We start from the raw sequence: 17,018 nt of genomic DNA on the forward strand, positions 1-17,018 counted from the left end.
CCATTAATAGTCACTGATAGACATGTATAGCCATTTCAAGCCGATTTGGCCAAGAACTGCCCATAGCCAATAACAGTAGACACTCGAATCCATTCATATTCAAAACATCATGAATACTATGTCACTAAGTGTCACTAATGTTCATTCTGGAGCGATTTAAGGTGATATTCTTAAGATGATATGCTATTGCTAACAATAGCCACTTGAAGCCATTTTCATTCAGAACTATAGAATAGCACAATATTGCGACCAATAGGCACTAATAGCCATTTTTGGCAATTCACGCCAACCAGGTCAAGAACAGATAGATGCCTATAGCCAATAATAGCCATTGGAAGCCAACTCAGCCTGCATAAAATCAAATAAGTCGAAATAGTGACTGATCATCATTGATAGTCACTGGAAGTCATTTGGACCCCAAATCTGCCATATAATTTATAAACATGATAATATAGCCAATAATAGCCATATGAAGCCAAATCAGTCTGCATAAAATGAGGTAAGTCGAAAGAGTGACTAATCGCCATTGATAGGTCACTAGAAGTCATTTGGATCCCGAATCTGCCATATAAATAAAAAAATATGATTGCATAGCCAATAGTAGCCATTGGAAGCCAACTCAGTCTGCATAAAATCAAATAACTCAAAATTGTCACCAATAGTCATTAATAGTCAGTGTAAGTCATTTGAACTCCGAATCTGCCATATAATTTATAAATATAACCATATAGCCTATAATAGCCATAGGAAGCCAACTCAGGCCGTGTTCCAGAATTTGCTCTATCTTACTCCAGGATAAAGGTTTTGTACCTTGGCCTTCTAAAGCCTACCCCAGTAGGGCATTTTCAATCTGTGTTGTCACGTGATACGACCCACGAAAGTAACTGGGACATAATTGGGTAAGATTTGGAACACTGCATCAGTCTTCACACACTCAAATAACTCGAAAACTCGAAATAGGAAGGGATAATCATGGACAATTACTAGAAGTCTATTTGGACCCTATATCTTCCATATAATTATAAATATGAATGTATAGCCAATAGTAGCCATTGGAAGCCAACTCGGTCTGCACAGAACAAATAAGTCGAAATAGTGACTGATAGTGATTGATAGTCACGGAAGTCATTTGAACCCCAAATGTGCCATATAATTTATAAATATGATCACACAGCCTATAATAGTCATATGAAGCCAACTCAGTCTGCACACAATCAAATATCTCAGAATAGTGGCCAAAAGTCATTAAAAGTAAATGTAATTTGAACTACATATCTGCCATGTCAAATTTTGATCAAAAAGCCAAAATTAGCCATTGAAAGCCAACTCAGTCCGCGCGCAATCAAATAACTCAAAATAGTTGCAAATAGTCGTTGATTGTCATTAAATTCATTTGGAACCGGAATCCACCATATAATTAGGAAATAAAATCAAATATCAAATAGTAGTCGTTCAAATTCAATCTGAGACATAACATTACAAATATCACGAAATGGTCACTAATGGTAATTAAAGTCTATCACAAGTGGAACTACCTAATAAACAGCTGCTTGGTCTATATGCCCCGAAATAGCTTAGGATATTGGCCCAGAGCAATTAATAGCCCTTGGAAGGCAATCTAGTTTATACTCGTCCAAATAACTCAGAAGTACAATCCAATAGTCATTGCAGTCATTAGAGGCTAACCAGGCCCCCAAAACGACAGGTAATACTGAACCGGACACTATTTATACTTCCTTATAAATACTGGCTCTTCGTTAAAGATCCAGCGTAGCATTTACTGGCTCTAATTACTACGTCGTGTAGCATTTCAAACCTCATTGGAAGTGAATCTCATATAATTTAATATAATGACCCATGGAGCAATTACATATTTGAATTGCTGTGCTTCATTTCTAACTGCAAAGAGCCAGTCACTACAGCTAGTAACAGCCATAGCCTTTAGAGTGGTCTCTAAACTGTCACCTTACTAGAAAGTGACTAATTGCCAGTAGGTCATTTGTACCAGGTCCATATAATCTAAATACTAAACTAAATAACATAGGTCCATATAATCTAAATACTTGTTGCTAATATGAAGCGCACCTCAATACTAGAAATGCCGTGTATCAGCTCTTGTTCAATTGAAATCGGCACACCGATTTGCCGTATATTCACAATTCCTGATAGTGTGAAGAGAAAAAATAGTGTAGTAAATGACTGTATCCTTTTAATAACGAGCTTATAGTTTACCATCCCACACCGAGAGATGGCAGCACTTCTGTGTCTCCCTACAACCCCATGTATTTTGGCTCCAGCTTCAAGTATTGTTAGTCAATGGTATTTGATTGTATCATCACCCCTACCACTTTATAAGAAGAACACTCGCACACTAACGCACAAAAACGATCAGGTGAACAGCGTACTCGTCTGCACCACATGGCGGTGGGTGTCGATGCTGGTTGAAGGTGTCCTCCCGTTCGCCGTGTGGTGCCGGTCATTTTAAGTATGTAGGAACGAGGTTGGAGACGGCGGCCTACGACGTGGCCATGAGACGCTGCTTCCGTCAGAATTCTTACATCTGTTCCAGGTGGAAGTGTATTGAGGCCCCGCGTTCCGCGTCATTTGTCATACTGTTCGCGCAGCATCTCATTATAGGCAGCATTTCTCGCTCGAATGTTGGTGGTTTCCCACCAAGGCAGTAGAGATAGGCGATTTACAGGCACGTTTACGCGCAGTCTTCGTTCCAGCAATAACTCCGCGGCGAGTCACCTTCGATAACTTGGGTCGCACATTGAGCAAGTAATTCCTTGGGGAGATTGTTTCAGTTTTGGAGGTGTGTAGCCGTTTGGACTGTGCTGTCGGCCTCTCCGTTGCTTTGATGGTAGTTCAGATTGAACCTTGAGTGGGTAACGTCCAACTCCTGCAGAAAAGCTGCGACTTTCGGTCTCTTTTATTCTCTGAGGATTTTCGACGCTTCATATTGTGCAAAGAAATGGTCGATAAGGGCTATGGTGTATTGTGTTCTCGTTGTCTTAAATGGTTCCAGCTCGGAAAACCCGCAACAGTAACCAACAACCACTAAGTAATTTCTGCCTTCATGAATGAGAAGAACCATGTCGACGATTTACCATGGATAGTTTGGCAGTGGACTAATCAAAATTTGTGGTCCACCTGTTTTTTGCGGTATTGTCAGATTCGACAACGTGTTATGAAGCTCATGATGTGTTGACCATTACACGGTCAAAACACTTATTTCTGTGATCTGGCCCGCAATTTGGTTGCACATTGGAGAACCGTGTATAGCTTTTCAGGAGTTTCAGAGCTTAATGCTCACGATGCGATCGATTGCCCTTAAATAACTGACCGCTTATTACAGCCATCTCGCCTGCGACTGGATAGAGCCGGCTGAATTTTTAAGGAAGCGTCGTTTTATCCGCCCATGATCCGAAAAGGTACTCGATCACCTTATTTGTTACCGACTCTGTCTGTATCGAATTTCTGATGCGATCGAGAATTTCTTGGCAGGCTAGAAGCTTTTCCAGCGTGGGGGGCCTGTATTCTCTGGTGTTGAGTTCCCTTGAATGATGAGCTATGTCGGGCGACGGTTCGCGTTACAGCATGTTGGCTGTGTACATTGTTTATCTGGGTGCGTGTCCGATTGTGTAGTCCTACGTGAGCAGCAGCATTCGAAATCGCTGCAGTCGTGGACTCAGGTCATTGAGTCGTTTTGTTGTCCTGACGAGAATCAGCGGTTTGTGGTCGGTGTCACTGAAGAAATATGTTGGCAAAATTTTAAGGCGGATGAGTTAATAACAAATTTTCTTGGACAAAAAAAATGGACGAAAAAAAGCGTCCAAAAACGAGCCGCTCAGTGCCATGACCTATAAAACGAAAGACACCACTTGGCTAAAATAGAACTATATTATACCTTATTTTATCAAACCTAACATTTCTGTATATCTAGTACGGGGAGCTATTGGCAAGACAAGCAATACTGGCCTCATGAATTTATAGAAATGATTTATACGGATAATAGTCAGCATGAATTACTATTCTCCTACCAAAAATTAGTTTCAACAGAATACTGTTTTACTAGCCTCAATCTTTACCACTGTAAGATTGGCCACATTACGCACACTAAGGGGATATATAACGTTTACCTGAAACCTTCAAATTTCAGTCCATATTACTTAAGAGAATCCAGAGCATATAAGCAACCACCAATAAGAATACTAAATTACGACAAGCAAACGACATATTTCCCATGCACTTGCTCCTCAATGTTTTGAGTAGCAGTGCGTTTTTTACCAGTAAAAAACGTTCCTTTAAAAAATGACGCGTTCATTCCTGCTAAAATATAAGTTGAAAATAATGTAGTTCTTTATTTAAGTGCTTCCTGCTCAGTTATAAACTGATTTTTAGATTCATTGTTTGTACCTCTCTCGTTTTAGAGTTTTTTGTTGCTATTTACATGCCTGGGTTTGTTATTTGTGCTTTAGCTTTTTATGCGTTGTGAAGAATTTAACGATGTGCGGTTGTTATGATAATTCTAGTTTTTCCATGGTCAGTGTTTTTATGGCATTCTACACTTTCTGACAAGCGATCGTTACTGCCACCTCATTATTGCGTGCTATCTTTATGCGCAATATTTTATATGTTTTTGTACAATCATAAACGAAAACATGTCTATTGTGTATTTTCATGCTGTTTTGTATGTCATGTTCGAGTGTGTGCATAATGCAATATTCAGAACGGTTGTTTGGACGATTTTACTTTTATTTTGCGTACGTGCCGCTGGAGACGAACACCTTTTTTCTTTAATTTTTGTTCTATCGACTGGTTTTGCCTTTTGCACAGAGGTACTTTCCAAGGCTCTTCTTCTTCCCTTCCCTCCTTGGAAAAATAAAAGAAAGTAAACCGAACTGATAATAACCGGACTGAGTGATAAGGAGGTGTTACTTCTAGCTTTTTTGTTTTGTTATTTTTTCTAGAACTTACATCAATCAATGAGTGTCGTCCAGCTTAGTGTCCACGAGCAACGTGAGAAAGCTTCACGACGCCGAAACCAACGCAACGAAGAAATATTCGGCTTTGTCCGCCAGCTGCTGCCTGAACCTTCAAAGCTACAGGCCTATTGTAGTGGTGTCTGTCGTGGTACTATATAATACTACATATCGTGTTACTACAAATAGTACTACATATCATGGTTCTGTTTGTCATGGTACTAATGAACTGCCGTAATACGTCCATGGCTCTGGTGGTAAAAATAAATGGAAAAAAAAACAAATACATGGTTAACAACAATAGTAGTCATTTGTTAAGATGGTGGCTTGGGCGGGTTGGCTCTTCATGACACACTGGTGACATGACACACTCACGATACAAGTCACGCATTGTGAACACACCCACACCGGCAAAAACGAAGCAGTCACCATACCTCGGCAAACCTCACTCATGAGGGCCCTCACTCACCCTCACTCACCCTCATCTTCACAGGTGAGGTGAGGGTGAGTGAGTTTCTGAACCAGGAAAATTCATGAGTGTGAGGGTGAGTGAGGGCCGTGAGGGCGGTGAGTGGCGTGAGGGCCATGAGTGCGTGAGTGGTGTGAGGGCGGTGAGTGCGTGAGGGGTGTGAGGGCCATGAGTGCGTGACAGCAGTGAGTGACATGAGAGGCGTGAGGGCCGTGAGGGCCGTGAGGGCCGTGAGGGCGGTGAGTGCATGAGGTGGGGTGTGAGGGCCATGAGTGCGTGAGGGCGGTGAGTACGTGAGGCCCCCTTCAGATCGAGCATCTTTCTCAGCAATTTTGGTGTTAATGGCGGGTTGTTCTCTAGCTTTCCCTAGATCGACACGAATTGCTGAGATCGGGTCCGGCTCGAAATAAGCAAGCAACTCGGAGCAATTCGAACACGTTTAACGCGGCTGCATCCAATTTGGGACGCAAAAGTTTCAAGTGATACCTTCGTGCCGGTGATGATGACACCGAAAGACTTGGTTCTGGTTTGAAATTGATCGTTTTTTGGAAATAAACTGTTTCAGAAAGGTGCAGTAGTATTCTTAACGAGATTTAAATGCATAAAAACACGTTTATAACGCGTAATTGTGTCTAAATAGTGCAAGAAAAATAAAACTTTATGATGACGATGGCAAATTGCAGCAATTGGTCTGTGTGATCGCGGGCGGCCCGTGTTGCTGGTGTTGCGACGTAAAGTTTCTGGGCGAAATTGCCCCATCTGAAGCTGGCCTGAGTGGCGTGCGGGCCATCAGTGCGTGAGGGGCGTGAGGGGTGTGAGGGCCGCAACGGCGGTGAGGGGCCTGAGGGCGGTGAGGGCCGTGAGGGCGGTGAGTGGCGTGAGGGCTATGAGTGCGTGAGGGCCGTGAGGGCGGTGAGGGCCGTGAGGGTGGTGAGGGCGGTGAGGGCCGTGAGGGCGGTGAGGACCGTGAGGGCGATGAGTGGCGTGAGGGCGGTGAGTGCGTGAGGGCCGTGAGGTTCAGTGAGGGTGAGTGAAGGGCTGAAGGTGAGTGTGACTGTGAGGGTGAGGGTGAGTGAGGGGCTGAAGGTGAGTGTAGCTGTGAGGGTGAGGGTGAGTGAGGGGTTTAGGTGAGTGTGGCTGTGAGGGTGAGGGTGAGTGAGGGCGACCTAAAATGCCGACCTCTGGCAGTCACATCGCGCTGACTGTCTATTCTGGTTTGTATTTTTGTCTTCTTCCTTTACACAGATAAAAAGAAAATAAATAGGAGTAAAAAATTGCAGTCACACTTTGTTGTTTTCTCTCCGCTGTTAAGACAACTATTATTCTGCATGGTATTTCGTCCTTTTCTAAACAATTTCAATGGCTAACGCACTTGTTACCTTCAAGAGTAGTTTAGGTATAACAAACCCATCTCGCAATGTGATAAAGAAGGATTACTAAGAAAGGTGTCACTGAGCTTCACGACACATGCTGCTTCGATGATTTCTCTTGTTAGTGGGTGATGATTCATGCTTATTACGCAGCTATTTTGAAGTTAGCTGAGCATCCGAGGTCGTGGCAGTGAATGCCCGAAAGTACAGAATTAGCTACTCGGTTCTTGTTGTGTTCTCTTAATCGATCGTTAACACAACATCCTGTTTGACTTATGTGAAATCTGCCACATTAAATGGGGAAGGAATAAAGTCACCACCCCTTCTGAGCAAGGGATGTAAGTGTTTTTTTTTCTCGTTTGTTCAGCCTGCGTTTTTTTTTCTTTACATAAACCTGAAAGTTCGTGGAGGGTGGAAAAGGTAATACGAAAATTTGTTCGGTTACCTACCTTCTTGAGGTTATGGGCCATGTTATGAGTATAGGTTATAACTACGGGCTTTTGTTTCTTTTTCTGTCTCGTGATTTGGGAAGTGTCGTTTCACCTATTCGGATTCAGTTAAGGATGCTTTCAGCAGCTGAGGTTAACAGATGTGATGGGTAATATGCTCGCTGTATCCTGGTTATTTGAAAAACTTGGACTAGAGCGGGCAGGACTTGAAAATATAGTTTTTGAAAGACTGATTCGCTATACCACCATTTACCAACTTAGGATGAGCCGAGCCAATATTAATGAGCGGTTCTTCGCCCTGCAATCATATGACCAATATTCATGGCACGTCACAAGAAACAGTCTAAGCTTCGGAAAACTTAAAGATCCTGACTCAGGAAGCTCATGTGTTATCTCTCATGGATCAAAATATATTTTAACATTGGAGAGTACGATGGGCAAAATTTCGGGGGAGCCTTGATCTTTGATGTATAGGAGTACTAAAAGTTATCAAGCCATCTGAATAATAACCTATATTCATAACATATATCATAACTTCAAAAAGATTGCCAAACGAGCAAGTATTAATGTTGTTTTTTCGGTCCCCCCAAAGCTCTCAGGTTTATGTACAAAAAGGCAACGTTACGCCAAAAAATAATATAGGCTGCACAAAGAAGGCAGAAACCCTTACATCTCTTGCTCAGAATGAGTGGTTTATTCTTTCTCCCTTTCACGTGGAAAATTTCTTGGTCAAACAGGAACATGCGTTAACGACCGATTAAGAGTACATAAAAGCAGCAGCCGAGTAGCCAATTCAGGATTTCTAAGTATTCACTGCCGCGACTGCGGATGCTTAGACACCTTCAAAATCTTTTTCGTAATCGTCAAGAATCATCACCCACGAACAAGAGAAACCATCAAAGTAGCAAGTATCGGAAAGATGAGTGACGCATGTGTTAGCAATCTTTCTATATTACGTTCCGAGCAGTTGTTTTACCTAGACTCCGATCGAAAGTAACTAGTGCGTTAGGGAAAGAAATCATTGAGAAGTGGACGAAATCCCGAGCAGAATAATAGCTGTTCGACTTAGCAGTAGAGAGAAAACAACGATGTGTGATGACATTTTTCTTCTTTTTTTTTTTTTTACCGGTGTAAAGTAAGAAGACAAAAATATAAACCAGAGTTGTTAGTCAGCGCGACGTAAAAGGTTGTTTTTTGCCGATGTCCACACGTTCTGAGTGTGCGACTTATCTTGTGCGTTGTTACCTATAAATAGGGTTCCACGTTTTTGGTTTTTATTTTTTTCAAAAATCGACGCACTTTTTTTCGGTTTTTATTTTAAAATTTAATTTTCGGTTTCTTCCGTGTATTTTTATGCCCACAAAAGTTTACCGTTTTCTTTTCGGTGAATGTGAAGGAAACACCATCGGACACCGGTTCAGATGATCCTTCTAGCTCTGATATATCATATTTGTGATCACTCAAAGTATAGCGGCACAGATACATTGGAAACAAAGAAATGTGCGCAACTGTAAAAAAGAAAGAAAAAAAAAGTACACAGAAGTACAAACAAGTCCTTGCCTAAAAAACACGGAACTTCACCTTCTGTACATCAGGATTACGTACGTGATCTTATTTTAGTAAACAGACATGTACTTTCCCAGGTTCTCCTTGTTGATTCACGCTCATTCTTTCCTGTAAATGACCCTGGGCTTCGAGAATGCCCTCTCAACGTTAACACTGAACACTAGCAGGCTGAGAAGGTGAAGCGCTGCCTGAGTCAATATCGGCCAATCAACGAAATGAGACTACCGAAAGAGACGCGGTGCGACGTTTTGAAGCACAACATATTTCGTGTACAACTCTGGCTGCAGATATTACATGGAGCGAAGGACTTTATACTAACGAACACCCGAACTTTCTTTTTTTTTTTTTTTTGAGGACCAGGAACTTGACAAACTAGAGGCCCGTTCACACATTTGCGACCTCTTAAAACTGGGCGCCTCGAAACCTCTTACAACGAGAGGACGAGCTGGCGCCATCTATTCGGTAGCAGTGTAAACATTGCGGTCCGGCATATTTCCTATTTCTACATTGACTTAAAACGAAAGAAACACACAACAGGACGAAACAGACGACACAGCTCGCGCATTCTCCTTTCTTTCATGGCTCGAAAAGCTCTTGTCAACGTTATTAACGAGCCTTTTTTACAGTTATTACGCACAGTTGACCTCGAAAATCCCGCAAAACCTTCTCTTTTGTGAAATGCAGTTCCAGGGTCACCACACAGATGGCCCCAGAGTGCAAGTGTGTTCTCTCGTCCTAAGAAATTTTAAGAGGTTTCAAAGCTCCCGTCTCTCGGTCGTACTCGGCAGCAAGAGTCACAGAAAGGACACAGGTATCCCGCGAAGGCCAATCCAAAACCTCTTTTGTTGCATGTTGAACCTTGGTAGAGGGCAGTCATGAAGAGGTTACACCTTCTCGAACCTAGCAATGCCCTCTCCTCCCTCCCCCTTACCCCACCCTCTTCCTGCCCATCTCGACGCAGCCCTAAAAAAACTGACTATTTGTGGTTAAAACATAATTTTAGAATATGCATTCAGGGATATTTTATCGGTTTTTATCGGCTTAAACCGAAAACGCCGAACCTAAGAACTGACCTTTTTCGGTTAAAACCGAATTTCCGAAATTGTATTTGGCGTACTTTTATCGGTTTTTATCGGTTTAAACTGAAAACTCCGAATTCTACCTATAAGTCATTAATAGCAGGAATATTTTGTCTCATTCTGAAGCTTTGCATTCTGAACTATTAAATGGCAGGAATGGATTTCAAGATTAATAAATGGTGTGAGTAAACACTTACGTCTTTTCTGTACTGGGCATATGTTTTGCTAATGTTCTGCTCATTGGACACAATGGCTGTGGTGTCCCCGATGGAGTCTGCCGCTCGGTCAATCACCTCTCCTACAGTCCACCCCAGAAGTGGTTCTTTTCCTGGCACGTGGAAGTAGCTGAGTTTGGAGAGGTCCCTGCGTCCACATAGAGAGATAAAGATTTGCCATCAGAAAGATGCACCCACCAATATGGTCCCTCCTAATATCTGTGCGGAAGATGAGTCCACTTTTTATTTGTTTTATTACCCCGGGTGCGTATTATGTAGGCACTTTTAGTGTATCTTCTATAAGTATAATGTATATCTATCCCCGAGTACTATACACCAACTCATGTTTACAAACAAACCGGAGCGCCCCTAGCGGACGCCACCGGCGCCGCGCATGCGCGGTGGACGGTGGGCAAGAAGTTCGCCGTCGCCCATAAACAAACCTTTGAATCGCGTTGTTGCCGGCGTCGGTGTGAGTCCCCGTGCACTTTTTCGCGTTCGAATTGTTGATTCTACATCCACTTAACAATGTTTAACTACTTGAGCGGCTTCAGCAAAATTAACGAGGCTCGTTACACCGCGAAACTTTACGTGAATCATGTGACGTGCGGCGATTCATTTCACGTGGACGCCGCAGAATGGGCGCTAAAGCCTGACTCCCACGATGAGATTTATCTCGCTATTTTCAGTCGCGAAGTCGCTCGGGCTGCGAAAGTGTGGACCGTAGCTGAGGTGGTGGACGTCGATACTGAAAACCGCAAGTAGAATCGGGCATTACAAGTCGGTGATGGCCACTGCCACTGGTAACAATGATCAACATCTTGTATCTACTGTTTACACTTAGCCTACTTACCCCAACCAATTTCAAAAGTGTTTTGAGGCCTGCACTTACTTCTTATCGCAATTACCGGGTCAACGTCTGGTTTACGGGCCGCTGTCGTTTGAAAGAGTTGACGACAAAAAGCAGACAAGTTTGAAAGAGCAGACGAAAAGAAGCACCGCGTCCCGCGTCAACAAACCATTGGAATGTCACGCTGTCGGCATTTGTGTGAGTCTGCATACTCTTTTTTCCGGTTGGAAGTGTCGATTTTACGTCCTCATAGCAATGTCTTACCACTTTAATCGCCTGAGCGAAATTATCAAGGTTCGTTACGCCGCTAAACATTGCGTAAATAATTTGACGTGCGGCGATTCATTCGCATGAACGCCGCAGAATGGACGCCAAAGCCATGATGAGATTCTTCTAGATATTTTCGGTCGCAACGTCGCTCGTGCTGCAAAAGTGTAGAAGATAGCGGCGATGATCGAGGTCGATACTGAAAATCGGAAGCGGGAACAGACCAAGCCTAACAAGTCGGTGATGGCCATTGGTACCTATGATCAATATCTTGTATCTACTGTTTACACCGAGCCAACTTAAATCTTTTGAGGCCTGCGATTACAGCTTATTGCAATCACCGGGTCAAAGTTTGGTCTACGGGCCGCTTTTGTTTGGACGAGCAGACGACAAAAAGCAGACAAGTTCGAAAGAGCAGACGATCAGGCGGCCGTGTGAATTTGAAAACGCACTGAACCCGCGGGTGGTCCGGACACCTTGGCGGTTTTGTCTCGTTCATGTTGGAACAAAACAAATACATCTGGCGACCACAAAGTGTTTTCCGCACAAGCAATCGTAGTTCAACAGCGTCTGGTTTGCCCTTGTCACGGCTACTATCCACGTTCTCGGACGAACGGAGGGGGCAGAAACACATGAAAACTGATCTTCTAACCTTTCCAGACACTCTTGGTACAGCCCCCGTCGCAGCATATTGACAAGAAGGCAGGTTTTTGTCTGGTTTATCCCTAAAGAACGCGGGAATGCATGTCTCGCACCGCGACTTCTGCCCACCACCCAGACCGGAAGTGCGACCGACGCGCCACCACCGCGGCGTGACGTAGGAGAGTTGAGTTGGTGTATAGGAAATTACCTTAAAGGGGTACTCCACCGTTTTTTTTATTGTCTCCGATTTGATTGAAATTTTGCTAAACTAACCAACAAACATTGCTAAAACAGTATCCTAAATATTAGGTCAAGATATTGTTTTTTCGTGAAGTTATTGAATTTACAGTTTTGGTCTTCACCATGTTTTTCAAACTGAAAGTCTCTACTGGCAACAACAACAAAGTGACGTCAGTGGAAGGCAGGGGTTTACGTTTTGGACTACAGAAGTTGTTCCCAACGGATTTGAAGCAGTTTCTTGGTGTCAAATGAGTGCTTTGGAAGCTCGCTCCCGTATCCGCGCTCCAGCACGGAACAAATGATTGGCATATTCTATTTTTAGACTACTTGCTCGACTGGCAAGCCCGCCTGCCACTGACGTCACGGCACTGAAAAGTGCGCGAATATTTGAATATTGGTTTTTGCACCATTTTCATTTGCCGATTTCACAATACCTATTATTAATTTCGCGATGCTAAATAGCATACCGGAAAGGCTAAAGGCCGGGGAGTCAGAAAATATAGTTAGTTGAGGTAGCTCAAAAAAATCGGTGGAGTACCTTTTTAAAGGGTAACTGCAAAAAAAAAAGTTTTTTTGTTTTTTTTTAAACAGCCTAATTGGGACAAGCATGTCACAAAACAAATCTTCCGCGAAAAAACTTTTTTTTTTTTTTTTGCAATATTTACGCCACAGGGCGTACTTTAGTCGGAGTCACAACCTCTCCACATTTGAAACTCCCGCTCTTGCGACGCGCGTGGAGTGACTGGAATACGTCACTCCGTGACGTAGAGCAGCCACTCCGTGATGTATAATACCAACTTTGTGGCGCGCGATTTAAAACGGACGAAATAGCCGCAAACTAAAATCAGTCCCGCGCGATAAATATTGCTGTAAAAAATTTTGTTTTTGTTGGAAAAATTGTTTTGTTACAGGCTTGTCCCAATTAGGCTGTTTAAAAATACAGTTTTTTTCTCTGCAGTTATCCTTTAAAGGGTAACTGCAAAGAAAAAACATTTTTTTAACAGCCTAATTGGGACAAGCATGTCACAAAACAAATGTTCCGCGAAAAACATTTTTTTTTGTTTATCAATATTTACGCCACAGGACGTAATTTAGTAGAGTCAGAACCTCTCCACATTTGAAACTCTCGCTCTTTCGACCCCCGCGGAAGAGGAGTACGCCCCGCCCCTCACTCTCCTTGCGTTGCGGAGTTGAACGACGCAGCGTCTCGACTTCCGGCAAGATCTGGCAACTACGCCAGGCCGCGGTATTGTTTTGGTTTGACGCGGTTTGCGAGCACATGTAGCGAAGACGTGACAGGAGAAGTGCCCCTGTGATGTTCCCGGAAGACGGAAAGTATCGTTCGTAATCGTCGTGCGCGCTTTGAAAGCGAAGGGAGTCACAGAATCCACGAGTGCGCAACCACAAGCCAAGGTTCACGACAGCGCTGCGTTGGTTTCGGCGATCTCGTTCTGTTTGGTGCAACACGGCGATGCGACAAAGAGATGGAACGTTCGTGGTGTGTGTAGTGCGGTGCTAACACGGAGCGCAAATTGGTTGTTGTGGGGTTGACGTTCAACCAGTTAAGTCCCGTCGCCGTCAGCTGATCCAGTCAAACTGGTCCGGGAGGACGCTGGGAGCGTTTTTAAAAGTAAATCTGACTCGTTCTGTTTCAAAATGTGGAAGTTTCCCGACGCATACCATGAGTAAAAAGCTGCGGGCGTTTTCAACAAAATTACGTCGTTCTAATTGAACAATGGACTCCGAATTGTTGTCCTAAATCTGCCGTTTTTATGCTTCGTGTTGGATTGCTTTTGCACAGCGACGTGTTGCATCGTGCGGTCTGAATAAATTTGGGCACGATTTCGTACCTGCCTACAGATGCATGAACTGAGACCATTTTTACGTAGTGGACATAGTGCTTTTTTATTTTCTGTCTAGTCGCGGACGTTAGGTGCACACGGGGCGAATCTCGACGGCCTCCATAGCGATATGACGAGACCGTAACTAGACACGTTCGTCGCTACGCGAACGCCCGATTGCCTCCAGCCAAATAGCATTCCTTGCGGGGCGACATGGCTGCTGGAAAGCTCACTGTCGGGATCACGCATCTGACATCTCCGAAAAATCAGCATTTGCACGCGCAAACAAGCAAAACAAACAAAAACAAAAAAAAAAGCACGCTAAGCACGCAAAGAGGAAAACGAAAGAACCGCGCTATGAAAGCCGAAACCCCGCGTCGCTTCCCATCACTAACACCTGCGACAGCTGCTAAACACACTCTACTTCACTTCAAGAAGTCTCACTCAAGCACCTGGGTCAGCACGAAACGACGAAACACTGATCACTTCGGCGAAACGATTAGTCGAGGTAGGCGAGACAGGCGGGAGCAGAGACTTCGGCGGCCATGAAAGAATGGCGAAGCTTTTGTTTGTATGAATCCAAACGGAAGTGCCCGTCTTGTAAACCTTTTGTAAAGAATGATAACTCTCATCACATAGTTATTCTTTAAACGTAAAAATATGCCGCTCAAAAGGAAATTGCAACATATAACAAAGGTTTAACAACCAAGATCTAAGCTGTCAATCAAACTCTTAGCCAATGAGAACCTTTTGGGATTGACGTCACATAATCACAACTTCGTGGCGCGCGATTTAAACCGGACGAAATAGCCGCAAACTAAAATGAGTCTCACGCAATAGATATTGCTGCAAAAAATTTTTTTCTCGCGGAAAATTTGTTTTTTGACATGCTTGTCCCAATTAGGCTATTTAAAAAAAAGCTTTTTTTTTTCTTTGCAGTTACCCTTTAAGGGATATGCAGGACCGGAAGCTAAATAAATAATTAGCCAAGAGAGTGTGCTGCGAAAATGTTCTGTCTTGTAAAAGCGTGGCACTTTACACCTCAAAAGCACTAATATTTGCTACACAGCGCTGATAACAAGTTTTCAAAACTAGATTCGATAAACCAATAAAATTCCGTAAAATTTGCGCTGTATCTGTTTTTGTCCTTGGGTTGTGATCCCAGGTGGAGTGCGAGCATAATGGTAGGCGTCAATGTTCAAACGAATACATGTTTTGGATCGATTAAACAACAATTTATTTATTTATTTATTTTCCTACATGGCCCTTTATCGTGCATTATTGTGTGTGTGTGCGTGTGTGTGGGGGGGGGGGATCAACGCATTACAAAAAATAGAGGAACGCCAATTGAAAGATATACAATAAAAATTGTGTGATGAAGAAGGAATCAAAAAACGAAATCGCTCAGTAAGTTTCACCAAGAAAAACAAGTCACCATTCATTGAAATATGCAATATTTATTCCAGCTGCGACTTTTGCAGGACAGTAAACAAGGATAAAAAAGCCGTACATAAAAATTCATCACATAATTTATTCCAGTCGTTTACTGTTCGCAGCAGGAAATTGTACTTGAAAATGCTCCTTCAAAACCTGAATCCGTTCAATTTGACCCTTTTTGGGTTAACGGGACATGCAATTACCTGTACGTGGGAAAACGTCGGTTGGTTTTTGAAATGAAAAAAAAAAAGAATTGTTGATTTCAGTTTTACTATTCAATGTCATAAAATAAAAACAACCGCAGATATCCTCGTCTGTCTTCTACTCACGGCCATTCGAATCCACGGCGTATTTTAGGAGAGCTCTCTGAAAAATCCTATCCTCTAGAAACAAAACTATCCGCACGTCCCTGTAAACTGCTGTATAACTCGAGAGCGCACGACACAAGAGTTAGGCAGGTAGCCAGGATCTTGTGTCGCAGGGGGAGAGGGGGGGAGGAGGGGGGGGGGGAGGGGGGCGGGCGCCCATGACAATATGCTCTATGAGGGGGAGGGGGGAGAGGATGTCTCAGCAAAATGGAAGGTTTCGGGGGGGGGTCGGGACTCAAAGTCCCATGGCCCCCCCCCCCCCCACCCCCTTGCTACATGCCTGACAAAAGCGCCGCCACACGAGAACGGAAAGCCAGTGAACACGCGTCAGTGGAGCGGATGTACACGCCGTGCAAAGCTTCGGTGATGTATTCACAACTACACAGCACAGTTACATAAGGGGGCCCTATTCCGTAAATGATCATTCAAGAAGTCCAGGTCTGCCAGCTCAATTTTGCGTGCAAGGGTGTGTGTGTGTATGCTTTAAACGGCTTTCAGAAACTATAAATAAATGTTATCTCGCATATTTAAAAGAAAATCTCGACTTATGCGGTTTTCAGTTGAACTTTAATTGAGGGTATTTGCTGCCGAATCCAAGCAAAGATTTAAAAATTTCTCAAAAGTATCCCAAAGTATGGATATCGCGAAAGTTTGATGAAATTAGAAACAGATAGCCCAATTGGAATATTATTAGCCAAATCAAAACTAACCCTGTCAGGACAAGAGAAAGGGGTGGCAAAACAAAATTACCGGGGCCAAAACCTTCCCTCACAAATCGAACCGGCACAGACGCCTACCGAGATTAATCTTAAAGGCTATGGTTCGATTCGGCCACCTTTCAAACGGGTCGTACAATTTCGTCCTGCATATGGCGGCTGCTACGAGTTAAAAACAGTGAAGTTGATTGCAATAGTACAACCGATCGGCCCCGAGGGCGCTCTCGCGACACGCGTTCTCGCGTCGGCGCTCTTGCGTCGTGGTCTCTCGAGGAGCTCTCCCCCTGAACATGATCAAGTTGATCAATAGTTCTATTTCTGTGGAGACCTAGAGCTGCGCAATCATAATATAAAATAACGCGCGTTGGAAATGTAAAGCTTTCTGTTTGTTACAGTTACGGAAGAGAAAGGTTTTGCACCACTGGCATTGGTTGATAAAACGTCACCATGAGCGTTTCATGACAGATCACTACCCTATCGAAAAAAACAGCAAGAAAATCTAATTGGTCAAGATGGTAATGAAG

The 17,018-nt window shown here is 43.4% G+C and overlaps 1 protein-coding gene across 1 annotated transcript in view; it reads right to left on the bottom strand.

Moving 5' to 3' along the window:
- The window catches only part of LOC8025078 (medium-chain acyl-CoA ligase ACSF2, mitochondrial), a 182,360-nt gene that overhangs the window by 140,236 nt on the left and 25,106 nt on the right, over positions 1-17,018 (bottom strand). Inside the window, exon 2 of the mRNA XM_029981062.4 lies at positions 10,116-10,281. Within this exon, the coding sequence (XP_029836922.2) occupies positions 10,116-10,281 (166 nt within the window). The remainder of the gene's footprint in view (positions 1-10,115; positions 10,282-17,018) is intronic.

Source organism: Ixodes scapularis, unplaced genomic scaffold (genome assembly GCF_016920785.2).
Source record: "Ixodes scapularis isolate PalLabHiFi unplaced genomic scaffold, ASM1692078v2 PGA_scaffold3__209_contigs__length_174095766, whole genome shotgun sequence".
NCBI lineage: Eukaryota > Metazoa > Arthropoda > Arachnida > Ixodida > Ixodidae > Ixodes > Ixodes scapularis.